This window comes from Neomonachus schauinslandi, chromosome 9, assembly GCF_002201575.2.
Source record: "Neomonachus schauinslandi chromosome 9, ASM220157v2, whole genome shotgun sequence".
NCBI lineage: Eukaryota > Metazoa > Chordata > Mammalia > Carnivora > Phocidae > Neomonachus > Neomonachus schauinslandi.
Window position 1 is genome coordinate 47,471,998 of NC_058411.1, and position 13,400 is coordinate 47,485,397.

The 13,400-nt window shown below is 33.6% G+C and overlaps 1 protein-coding gene across 1 annotated transcript in view; it reads left to right on the forward strand.

Annotated features, from left to right (window-relative positions):
* Positions 1-13,400, forward strand: part of MAP4K5 (mitogen-activated protein kinase kinase kinase kinase 5) — a 110,701-nt gene that overhangs the window by 54,380 nt on the left and 42,921 nt on the right. Inside the window, exons 7-11 of the mRNA XM_044918069.1 lie at positions 4,616-4,663; positions 4,752-4,794; positions 5,780-5,852; positions 10,150-10,281; positions 12,364-12,426. Coding sequence (XP_044774004.1) covers positions 4,616-4,663; positions 4,752-4,794; positions 5,780-5,852; positions 10,150-10,281; positions 12,364-12,426 — 359 coding nt within the window. The remainder of the gene's footprint in view (positions 1-4,615; positions 4,664-4,751; positions 4,795-5,779; positions 5,853-10,149; positions 10,282-12,363; positions 12,427-13,400) is intronic.

Genomic DNA, 13,400 nt, shown 5'->3' on the forward strand with positions numbered 1-13,400 from the left:
GAATCTAAAACAGTTGAACTTATAGATGCAGAGAGTGGAATGAATGATGATTACCAGGAGCTTGAGGGTCAGGGGCGAGAAATGGAGAGATGTTGGTCAGACTATAAAGTTGAAGCCATGTAGATTGACTGATGACTAATGGACAGCCTGACAACTGTATTAGTTAATAATACTGTACTGAATACTGGAAATATGTTAAGAGAGTAAATTTCAGGTGCTTTTGTTAAAAAACCAAACCAGTAACTATGAAGAGATGATATGTTAACTAGCTTGACTCAAGTAATCATTTCACTATGTGTATATATATATCAAATCATCATGCTGTATATCTTATTACATATAATTTTTATTACATAAAATTTTTTAAAAAATAAAAAGGGCAGAGATTGTCAGAATGGAAAAATGTAAGACCCAACTAGATGCTGCCTGTAAGAAATGTACTTTTATAAAAACACAAATAGTCAAAAGTAAAAGAAAAGATATATGATACTATTAAAAAGAAAGCTGGAGTGGCCATATTAATATCAGACAAAGTAGACTTCAGAGCAGATGGCTACTTCTTTAGGGCCACTCTGTCAAAAGATGTAACAACCCTAAATTCTTGAGCCCCCAATAACACAGCTTCAAAATAAATGAGCAAAAACTGATAAAATTATAAGGAAGATAGACAAACACACAGTTATAACCAGATATACCCCTCTCAGAATAATTCTGTGGACCAAGTAGGCAGAAAATCAATAAAACCAACCAGCTTGACCTAACTAACATTTTAGTCTAACAACAGTGTGATACATATGCTTTTCAAGTGCCCATAGAGCATTTATCAAGATAGACCATATTTTGAGCTATAAAATATGTTTCAATACATTTTAAAGGATTAAATCATACAAAGTATATTCTCTGACCACATTGCATTAAATTAAAAATTAACAGAAATATTTCTGGACTATCTCCAAATATGTGGAGACTAAATAAAGCACTGTTAAGTAACCCATGGATCAAAGAAGAAATCAGAAGAGAAACTAAAAAGTATTTTGAACCAAATGAAATGAAAACTTAACACATGAAGGTGTGGGGTATTCCTAAAGCAATACGTAGAGGGAAGTTTATAGTACTGAGCACTTCTATTAGAAAGGAAAAAAAGGTCTAAAATTAACATCTTCAAATTCCATCTTAAGAAACTGAAAAAAAAAAAATCAGATTAAATCCAAAGTAAGCAGAGAAAGGAAATAATAAAGATCAGAGTGAGAAATCAATGAAATAGCAGAAAAATAAAACCAAATCTGGTTTGGTTTTATGGCAGAAAACCAAAATCTGATTCTTTGAGAAGATCAATAAAATTGATAATCCTCTAAGAGAAAATAAAAAATTATAAATATTAGGAATGAATATAAAGATATTATCACAGAATCTACAAATATTGAAAGAATAACAAGGATGCTCAGTACCTGAGGAATATTATGAGTAGCTTTCTGCCTACAACTTGGAAAATATTAACAATCTCCTTGAGAGACACAAACTACCAAAGATCACTCAGTCAGAAATCATCTGAATTCTTCTTTATATATATTCCCACAAAGAAAACTCCCAAGTCAGATGATGTGGGTAGGTAAATTCTACCAAACATTTAAGGAAAAAATAATGCCATTCTACACAAACTCTTCTAGAAAATTGAAGAGTAAAGAATGAATACTTTCCAAATGATTTTATGGACCAGCATTTCTCCAAAACCAAAATCAAATAATATTGCAAGAGAACAAAACTATAGACTAATACTATCCTTCATAAGCACAGATGCAAAACTTTAAAAGGAAAATAAGAGGTTAACAAGGGTAATCCAGCAACATATTTGAAAAGATAATAATACATCATCAATAAGTGGGGTTTATCCTAGAATGCAATTTTGATTTAACACTCAAAAATTACTTTGAGTAATTGACCATAGTAGCAAACAAAATGAGAAAAACCCACATGATCATCTTAAATAGACGCAGAAAAAGCATTTAGCAAAATCCAACATTTATTCCTGATAAAGATTCTGAGCATACCGGGAATAGAAAGGAACTTGTTCAACCTGATAAAGAACACCTATGAAAAACCTACAACTAAATCATACTTAATGGTAAAATACTATATGCTTTCCCACCGATCAAACAGCGCAAGAATGTCTGCTCTCATCACTTCTTTTCAACATTGTACTGGAGGTTTCAGCCAGTGCAATAAGAAAAAAAATAAAATGCATCCAGATTAGAAAGTAAGAAGTAAAACTGTATTCACAGATCACATAATCATTAATATAAAAAATGGAATAGAGTCTACAAAGTAGCTTCTAGAACTAATAATTGAGGCTAAAACATTTGCAGGATTCAAGATCCATGTACAAGATCAATTGGATTTCCGTACCCTAGCAACAGACGATCAGAACTTTTATAATAACAGTAACAAAAGATATGACATTCTTAAGGGAAAACAAAAGATACATAAATCCCTGCATACTAAAAACTACAAAACTGCTGAGAAAAAATAAAGAAGACCTAAGTAAATGGAGAACTGTACCGTATTCATGGATCAGGAGACTCAACAATAGTTCAGATGTCAGTTCTCCCCAAGTTGACCTATAGATTCAGTGCAATCCCAAACAAAATCTATGGAAGCACTTTTTTCTGTAGAAATGGAGAAGCTCATTCTAAAATTACTGTGGATATACAAAGAACCTAGAATAGTCAAAGAACTTTAAAAAGGAGCACAAAATTTGACAGCCAGCAGCAATTTTAAGACTTATAAAACTGTATTAATCAAAACATAGTGGCATTGGCATAAGAATAGAAAAGTAGCTCATTGGAACAGAATAGAAAGACCAGAAATAAATCTACACATAAATGGACTGCTGGTTTTTAACAAAGTTGAAAGGACAAATCAGTGAAGAAAGTACAGACTTTTCAATAAATGGTATTGGAATAATTGGACATCCATACGCTAACAAATGAACCTTAAGCTGTACTTCATATTATATGTAAAAACCTAAAAGTAATCATAGACCTAAATAGTAAAACCTAAAACTAGAACTGCTAGAAGGAAACAAGAGAAAATTTTGCAGTCTTGAATTAAGCAAAGCATTTTCAGACATAACATGAAAAGCATGATCCATAAAAGAAAAACTTGGTAAATTAGACTTTATTAAAATTGAAAACTTCCATTCTTCTAGAGACACTGGTAAGAGAATGATGAGAAGCTGCAGACTAGAAGAAGATATTTGTAAAGTGTATATCTGATCAAGAACTTGTATCCAGAGTACATAAATAACTCTCAAAAGTCAGTAATAAACAAGAGCCCAATAAACAAACGGACAAAAGATTTGAACAGACATTTGATGCTGGTCGGGAAATCAGTGAGGAATCTGTCACACGGGCCCTCTCCATCCCCCCACCTAATAAGACCCCTGCCCTTCCCCGTAAGGGAAGGTGACCCTGCCTGAAACAATCATTTTTATTAATAACTTCTTGTCCCACCCTCCTTCCTAGAAATTTTGTACAACTCCTTGGAACTCTACTTGGTAGATGGGATGCTGCTCAACTTGTGAATCGTGCTTAATAAAGTCACTTGGATCTTAAAAAAAAAACAGACACTTCACCAAAGAATGGCTAAAATTAAAAAGACTGACCTTAAGAAGGTTGGTGAGGATATGGATTAACTGAAATTCTCATACACTGCTGTTTTCAATATAAAATGGTACAGCTGCTTTGGAAAACAGTTTGGCATTTGCCTAAAAGTTTAAATTTATTACCACCATATAATTCAGTTACACTGCTAGGTATTACCTAAGGGGAAAAAATCATACTAGTACTTGTATATGAACCTTAATGGCAGCTTTATTTATAAAAGCCAAAAACTGTAAACAATCCAACAATCCAAATGTCTATCAACAGGTGGATGTGTAAACAAATTCGGTGTATCTGTACAATGGAATACTACTCAAAAATAAAGAAGAATGAACTATTGATATACACATTAACAAGGAATCTCAAATTAATTATTGTGAATGAAAGGGACCAGACAAAAAAGAATATACTATATAATTCAGTTTATGTAAAACTCTAGAAAATTTAAATCTGTAGTGATAGAAAGCAGATCCGTGTTTGTGTGTAAGGAGGACTTTTGAGGGTGATGGATACATTCGTTATCTTGGTGATGGTGTTACAGTAAAATATTTCTGATTTTTACCAGAAAATGAATTTGAAATCATAAAATACAGTAAACATTGGTTAGTAAAAAGAAACTCTTCTAGGTTCCCCCTCCCCCCCCCAAAGACATTCTAGTTTTTCTTATTCAGTGAGAATTTAAGTAGAAAATACAGGTATTGGGGCACCTGGGTGGCTCAGTTGGTTACGCATCCTACTCTTGGTTTTGGCTCAGGTCATGATCTCATGGACTGTGGGATTAAGCCCCGTGGTGGGCTCTGCATTCAGCTGGGAGACTGCTTGAAGATTCTTTCCCTCTACCCCTAGTGCATGTGTTCTCTCTCTCTCTCTCTCAAATGAGAAATCTTAAAAAAAAAGATAATGTAGGTGTTAGGTTTGCACTTTGCTAATGCATACTTTTTTTTTTTTAACTTCAGGGTCTTGCCTATTTGCATACTAAAGGCAAAATGCATAGGGATATCAAAGTAAGTTCATTTAATATGCTTAAATTGGTAATTTTATCAGAAGGAGTTTTATAATGGTAATTTAATAGTATTTATATTTTTGTTTTAGGGTGCAAATATTTTATTGACAGATCATGGTGATGTAAAATTAGGTATGTTATTTCAAGTTCCTCAAATTTTTTCCCAAAAAGATTTAATAAAATTTTAAATGAGAATTAACATTATATAAGCTTAATATTCATATCAAGAACCTCAACAATATTCATGTTTTGATCCAGTAATTATACTCCTGAGATAGTTTAAGGAAATTAATCCTAAAGAAAAAGATCTATATTCATAGAACTATTAATTATACATTATAACAGAAAAAGTACAAACAGAGCTAGCAATAAAAAAACTGTTAAACTGGGGGCACCTGGATGGCTCAGTTGGTTAAGGTCTACCTCTTGGTTTTGGCTCAGGTCATGATTTTAGGGTCCTGGGATGGAGCCCCACATCGGGCTCTGTGCTCAGTGGGGAGCCTGCTTGTCCCTCTCCCTCTTTTCCTCCCTGTGCTCACTGCCCCCCCTTTCATAAAGAAATTTAAAAAATCTTAAAAAAAAAACCTGTTAAACTGTAATAAATCCACTTATGGAACATTATTCAGTCATCAAAATTAATAGTTAAGGAGAACAGAGTAGATTCCCTGAGGTGTTAGTTAAATGACAAAAATGAACTATATGTATATTTAGTTTTTTACAGTCATGTGTAACAACAGTAACGTTTATATAGAGAAAAAAAGACTCTCTTTAATAGCACCAAAATACTGCCCTACTTGTGTTAGAGTAAAAGGCATCCAGGTGGGAGGTTTATTTTTTTATGGTTTTTTTTCCTAATTAATTTCATCGTGCTTATAAGTTTTTTATTAACTTTGTTCTTTATAAAGTTTGCTTCATTCTAGTAAAGTGCCAAAAAATGATTTTCCTTCAATGAATGTTATAAACTAAGCAAGAAAATATTTAGGTATTCACTTTATATACATTTCCTTAGCATTACTGTCTGAATTCTTAATAATGCCATGCCTAAGGGTGAAATTTAGAAATGTGGGTAACTTCATTGAAAGAACTAAAATTTTTATTCAATTTTTTTCCTTACTAGCTGACTTTGGCGTGGCTGCGAAAATAACAGCCACCATTGCAAAGAGAAAATCTTTCATTGGCACTCCCTACTGGTAAGATATTATTATGATTAGATTTTGTGCATTTTCATTTCTTCAGAGTTGGTGATCAGCATAGATATTTGGTGATACAATTGACAGTTGACTGAAAGTCTGGAAATTTGCATGCTCCTTGATACTATCATACTTCTGATTGGGTTAGGGAACTCTGATACCCATTTTTATTGTCCATCTTTCCCTGTGTTAAAGAGCTAATAATTCCTGTTGTCCCTGGGATTTTGTATTAAGAGGACTCATAAGTATGAGATTTTTCAAAAGAAAGGCTCTTATTTATAATCTCTTGTCATTTTTATTAGCCTACTTTTGGTATTGATTCTATTTTAATCCAGGTCTTCACTTTCTGGTTGTTTAAAATTCATGCATGCGGGCGCCTGGGTGGCTCAGTTGGTTAAGCGACTGCCTTCGGCTCAGGTCATGATCCCAGGGTCCTGGGATCGAGTCCCACATCGGGCTCCCGGCTCAGCGGGAAGCCTGCTTCTCCCTCTCCCACTCCCCCTGCTTGTGTTCCTGCTTTCGCTGTCTCTGTCTCTGTCAAATAAAGAAATAAAAAAAATCTTAAAAAAAAATAAAATAAAATAAAATAAAATTCATGCATGCACCAGCCACCTTCCTCAATGCATCTTACCAACTACTGACAAAATGATCTTTCTAAAACACTGCTTTCATTAATGAAGATAGATAATTGAAATAGAATATCTAGTAATAAACCTTAATATGTAATATAATTTAATGAATATTATAAAAGGTGACAAAAGTTTGTATGAAAGGTTGGATTTTTTAAAATCAGTGTTTGGGTAACTTACTATTTGGAAAGAAATTTAAAGTTGCTCCATACCTCATACCTAATGCCAAAATAAATTGTGTATGGAAATAGTTAAATATAAAAGTGAAACCAAATGAACTATCAGTGACTATCTGCTTTGAGTTGAGTAAGCCAGGGTGCCTGGGTGGCTCAGTCAGTTAAGCATCCAACTTTTGATTTTGGCTCAGGTCATGATCTCAGGGTCACGAGATTGAGCCCCTTATTGGGCTCCATGCTTAGCACAGAATCTGCTTCAGATTTTCTCCCTCTCCCTTTGCCACTATTCCTGCTCACTCGCTCGCGCTCTCTAAAATAAAATAAATAAAATCTTAAAAAGAAAAAAAAGAGTTGAGTAAGCCTTTCTTGGCATAAAAGCAGAAAACGTTAAAGGGAAAAATTGATAGATTTAACTACATGAAAATTTAAAGTTGAACACTAGAACAAAAGTGAAAGGCAAATAGCAAATCAGGAAATATCCACTAAAATATGGCAAAAATAGGTTTTAATATCTTTAATATATAACTTCTTAATAAGTCAATAAAACTATTTCATTAGAAGCAGTTATTAAAATAATACATATAAGATGTCATGAAATATGAAAAATGTTTCCCCTAATGATGACCAAAAATGTAAATTAAATGAACAACACCATTCTTTTCTCCAAATTGGAAAATATTTGGAATCATGGGTAATACTTATCACTGTCACTAAATATTTGACAGTGAAAGTGGAAATTGGTAGAACAATTTTGAAGGATAATTTGGCAATAATGTTTTTCAGAAACCTTTAACAATGTTTGTTTTTTTAGTCTGAATTCTGCTTGTAGTAATTTATCAGAGAGACACAGATTATTATATGAAGAGCTTTATCACAGTACTTTAATAATGAAAGACTGAGAGAAGGTATGCACATGCAAGAAGAATTAGTTAAGGAAATTACATTTATTCAGATAATGTAATAAATTGCTGGTATTAAAAATCCTGTTGTAATCAATCAATCCTGTTGTAAAAGATGAATGGTCAGTGGATAGGTTCATGATGTACTGTTATTCAAAAAAGCAAGATTAAAAATAGCATATTTGGGCGCCTGGGTGGCTCAGTTGGTTAAGCGACTGCCTTCAGCTCAGGTCATGATCCCGGGGTCCTGGGATCGAGTCCCACATCGGGCTCCCTGCTCTGCGGGAAGCCTGCTTCTCCCTCTCCCACTCCCCCTGCTTGTGTTCCCTCTCTCGCTGTGTCTCTCTCTGTCAAATAAATAAATAAAATCTTAAAAAAAAAATAGCGTATTTAAGATTAAAAGTAGCATAATATAATGCCATGTTAAAGTAGATACATGCGTAAGTAAAATTTATGGATGTAAATATGTGAAACAGTGGCTGTCTTTGAGTGGGATAATGTTTGACTTGTTTTCTTCCATATACTCCAAATTCTCTTTGTCAACACATATCAATTATAACAACAGGAAAAATAAAGGCCCGATAAATATCACTTAAGTAAAAGTTAGAAGAAAACATAGCTAAGTTAGATTACCTATAGAATTTCCCTCATCATATGCCTGTTTCCTTCCTCAGTCTCTTTCTGTGATTGTCCTCCCCTGTGAACATTCTAATCTAGTCAAAATTTGTTTTTTGTACCCTGACTATATTAGGTATTATTACCTCCCTAGTATATCCATCTTCTCTGTTTATCTTAAGTCCTGCCTGGTCTTAAAACTGGCACACACTCTGCCTTTCTTCACTCATGGTAGACTGATAGATCACAGCTCTGCTTCCCACTGTGCCAGGAACTGCAACACTCCTGTTCGACTTGGTGCTCCACTTACCCACCACTGATTCTGGTGGGCAGAAGAGCTGAAACCCATATGCTTTCTCTAGGTTCCAGCTCAACTTCTGTGAACTTGCCTTTAGTCATTTTGTTCCATAGTAGTGATTATCTTCTTCTCCTTACTCCTATATCCATTTTTATGTACATAGTACTTGCATATAACAGGGTACATCTACATATCAGCATTTTTAGTATACATATTTTATATCCTTAACCACCTTTAAGTTGAGAGACATTGTGGTATGTAACTTTTTGTAATCTAAGTACATATAAAGGGAACTTCCAGGGGTGCCTGGGTGGCTCAGTCAGTTAAGCTTCTGCCTTCGACTCAGGTCATGATCTCCGGATCCTGGGATTGCGCCCTACATCAGGCTCCCTGCCCAGCAGAAAGTCTGCTTCTCCCTTTCCCTCTGCTCCTCCCCTGCACTCATGCTCACTCTCTCTCTCAAATCAATAAATAAAATCTTTAAAAAAATAAAAGCAACTTTTACCTTATGGATATTTAATATAAATTAATTTTAAAATAGTAAACATTAAAAAAAGAGAGTATTTCCCCCGAGTAATATTTATACTTTATAACTTCAAATGCCATTATTATATACTACTGAATCCCAAACAAATAACTCCAACTCAGCTATTAAATTGACCTTCAGTCTTAGATATATTCCACAGTTGTTTGATAATAGCTCTACTCTAATATCCACAAGCATTTTATACTCAAATCAGTCTCTTCAGTCAACCCCTTTCATTCAGTCTCCTCTGCCACTGCATTTGAATAGTCCTTTATCTTTTTTCCCTTGTATTTTTGAAATAGTCATCCAGCTCATTTACCCCACTCTGTTTTTACCTCCTCTCATACTGTCCTTCACATTGCCATGAGTTTTAGATCAAGTTTACCCCCCAGAATTACCCCATTTTCACAATAAAGTCTAAACTTCCTTATATAATCAGTAGGCTATTCATTATCTAGCTCCTACTTCTGAAGTTCATTTTACAAATACTTTTTAGACCCTTTCAAACTACCTGTGGTGAACGACCAATTTTCTGAAATTTCCTGCTCATGACAGACTGATACTTTTATAAAATAAGTTAGAAATGAATTACTAAAAAATGATCATGTATTTGGACAAGAGTTAATACTCTCAATTCCTGTACTTATCATAGACTCATAACAAGCAATTTATGGCTCCATGGAAGGCTCTAGATCATACACTGAGGAGCACTGTCCTATCACCTTGCCAGGTGTTCCGTGCTCTCCTCCAGTCTCTCTGCATTTGCACTTGTGTCCTCTGAAATGTTGAGGCTCTTCACCCTGCCATAGCTCCCTGCTGATTCATTCTCACCTCCTTTGGGAACATTTCATGGGATTTAGGTATTCTTTTCTTTTCCCGTATTATATGACAAGATTCACAAAACAGAAACCTAAAGTAAGACAACACAGTTTTTCCTCAGAGCACGAGTCTTCAGAGAAGATCCAAGATTTTGAAATAATGAATTTTGAAAGAGTATATCTGTATATATGTCGTCTTTACTAAGTCTTTCCCAGTAAACATCTGTCAGCCTCTTTCCCTCTAGTTTAGTGAATATAACAAAAATATAACAAAAAATAGCAGATTTCCTATCATTTTTAAAAACTAAAGATGTTATATTCACTGATTCCTCCTAGGATGGCCCCAGAAGTTGCAGCAGTAGAAAAGAATGGTGGCTACAACCAGCTCTGTGATATCTGGGCAGTGGGAATAACGGCGATTGAACTTGGAGAGCTTCAACCGCCTATGTTTGATCTTCATCCAATGAGGTGTTCTCACTATCTACAATTATACAGTTATTAATAAAGTTTTCGAGGAGAATGAAATATTGATAACTTGGGTGTTCCCAGCTCATTTTCAAATATGTCAAAATAGTAAAGGTGTTGTAAGGGACCTAGGGGTAATCAATCACACCTAATACCTGCTCTCTTTTATTGCTATTCCTAAGGCAGCATGGAGTGAATCATCAGTACTATTTGAAGCTTTTCCATACAACAAATCTTTAATCATCATACTAGGACATAGCAGTTATCATTTAAAAAGTTTTTTTAAGTCTTTACATTCATTCTTTCATCAGTTAAACTTGTTTCTTTTTCTGTTCTAAGCAGAATTATAAGCAAATGATAAAAGATATAGATGAGATTTTTTTTCTATTCTTTTTTGATTTTGTTTCTTTTTCTTTTGTCAAGGGATGATGAGGTAGCTATGCTTAGCATAATTACTATTTACATTTTAGGGCGTATTGTCTCTCAGAAAAATATTTGAGAGTCTTTGAAAAGATTTTTAATATTTTGAAGGAAAATATAAATTGAGCTAAAATTTGAACTGTTAAATAGTAGAAAGTTGAAAAGAAAACAGAGTAGGGAAAGTGTCCTAACATGATAGTGGATTAGTGTATATTACATAAGGAATTCATTTAGAGACTCTATAGCAAAAGATAGATTGTTTATGAGTAAGTACCAGATACAAAGAAACTTGGAAAGCTATTTGACCTCCTAAGTAACCAAAGATACACAAGTTAAAAGATATCTACTTTTAGCTGGAATGCCAGTAAAAGTAGAGACCTTCAGGAAAATAATTTGATGTTGCTTGTTATGGGCAATACAAATATTTCATTGATTCTACTACTTGGAAAATTATACTTAGGAGATAATCCAAGAAAAGGAAAAGCTAAGAATTACCCATTGTAGGTTAACAATGGAAAAAAATCTAAATGTGCAATAGCTGCTGAATTGTGTGTTTTTAAAAATTTTTTTTTCTTTTAGTTGGTAATTGTTAAGCAAATTTTTTTAGCAGTTAAGGGCAGCTGTTACATATGTATAAACCAAAGCAACATGGAAGATTGATTATTAGTGAAAACACAGTGTAGTATTACCTAATATAATAATTGGTTATATAAAGACTAAAGAAGAGCAGAAGATTTGAAATAATGTCTCAGGGTAGTAGGAATATAAACTTTATATAGGAATCATTTCATTTTTAAAAAGATAAAATATCTTTGGTATTTAAAAAAAAGACTAAGGAGTTTGCTTAGAAACCTGTAAAGGGTTTTGTAGGAAATACTGAAATAGAGCATTTTAGAACTTCCTTCTTAAATCTTCCGTCCTTCTGCCCCCACAGCCCTAGAAAATGAGTCAAAGGTGAATTCATAAAGTCCTCTTGCAGGTTGACTTCTACATCATTCATAATGAGAAAATGTGGAAAATTATTGTCCAAAAGAGGGGAAAAGACTAGGAAGTAGATATAATTTGCCTATATACCCAAAATAATTATAGAGACAAATCTTCCATTAAGCGTACAACCTGATGTTAGAATAACATATCATGTCTGTGTTACAGAATGATACATAATTACTATATATACTTGTGCCTAAGATACAATGCTAGTTATATATGTTAACAGTATTGTAATAAAACCCTTCTCTAACATTTGGTAGCTTTACCCTGTTAATAAGAGCTGGTTTGAAATTTCAATATCCTCTCTATAGCTAGGAGAAGTTTTCTATAAAGTATCTAAAATATAAAAAATTTAATTTCTGGGGTGCCTGGCTGGGTCGGTTGGTAGAGTATGCAACTCTTAATCTCAGGGTTGCAAATTCAAGCCCCATGTTGGGTATAGAGAGTACATTAATTAATTAATTAATTTATTTATTTATTTTAAAAACCACATTATTGGTGAACTTTTAAAAAATAAAATCTTTTAAAAAAACTTAATTTCCATGTTCCATACCGGTTTTTGTCAGTGCCTACATATTAATTTGTATAAATGCATTACAGAATATTCGTTCTGATTATTAGATGAAGTAATAAAAGTATTTCAGTATTGCTCCTTAACTGAAATTTTTATTCCAGGGCCCTCTTCTTAATGTCAAAAAGTAATTTTCAGCCTCCAAAACTAAAGGACAAAACAAAATGGTAAGTTAAAGAATACATAGTTTTATAGAATTTTACCGATGAAAAGGAGACAGGTTCAGGTCCCTTACATTATAGATGATGAAATTGAAGCCCAGAGCTATTAAACAGTTTACCTGAAATTATATATCTAATTTACTTGCAGAGCTGTGGCAAGGATATGGGTTATTTTCTTGACAATTCTAGTTCCTTAGGAACTTAGAGTAACAAGGAATAGGAACAAACCCATGTCAATCCAAAAGATTTTTATAATCTGCTCTGGTAAAACTCTGATCATTTTCTTAGTTTTTTAGAAGCTTGGGTAAGAGGTGTGGTCAGGAAACCATTGGCGATGAATAGATTAAAATTTTGGAGATTCATATCTTTGCCTTGGATTCTATTACTTCTGTTAATGACATGTTTACTTTTATGGAAGGTAATATGAAAAGGTTTCCCAAGTACCATGACACTTTATCACTGTTGATTTTTTCTGCCTTCCTTACCTAATATTCAAAAAGGTTATATTTATTTTCATCCTAATCTCTTCTTTCTCTTACTAAGTAAAGCAGTTTGCCTCTTAAAGTCCATTAGGACATCTTTAATTGGATGATAAAAATTCAGAATTATTTTTCTGGTAATGTTTTCCCATACATTTATAAAAGAAACCATGCAAATAAAAGTTTCCAAGTTCTTAAATTCAGGAATTCTTCATCTAGATTTAATGGATCTCTTATTGGGGGAGGCCCATGGGCTCCCCAAATTCTCTGTGTATATTCATTCTTTAGGGAGACAGTCCATATCTTGTTTCAGATTTTAAGAGGCCTGTCCCCAAAACAGGTTCTAAACTACTGTTTTATGTTTTACTGGCTTGTCTGTGCAAAGTATTACTTAGGAGCCAGGCCATTCTGGGGATGATGCCAGGAGTGAAGGGAAAATCACACTGGAAATAAAGGAGTTTATATCCTACTGTGGCTGTATTCTTTTGTGGTGATATGGGT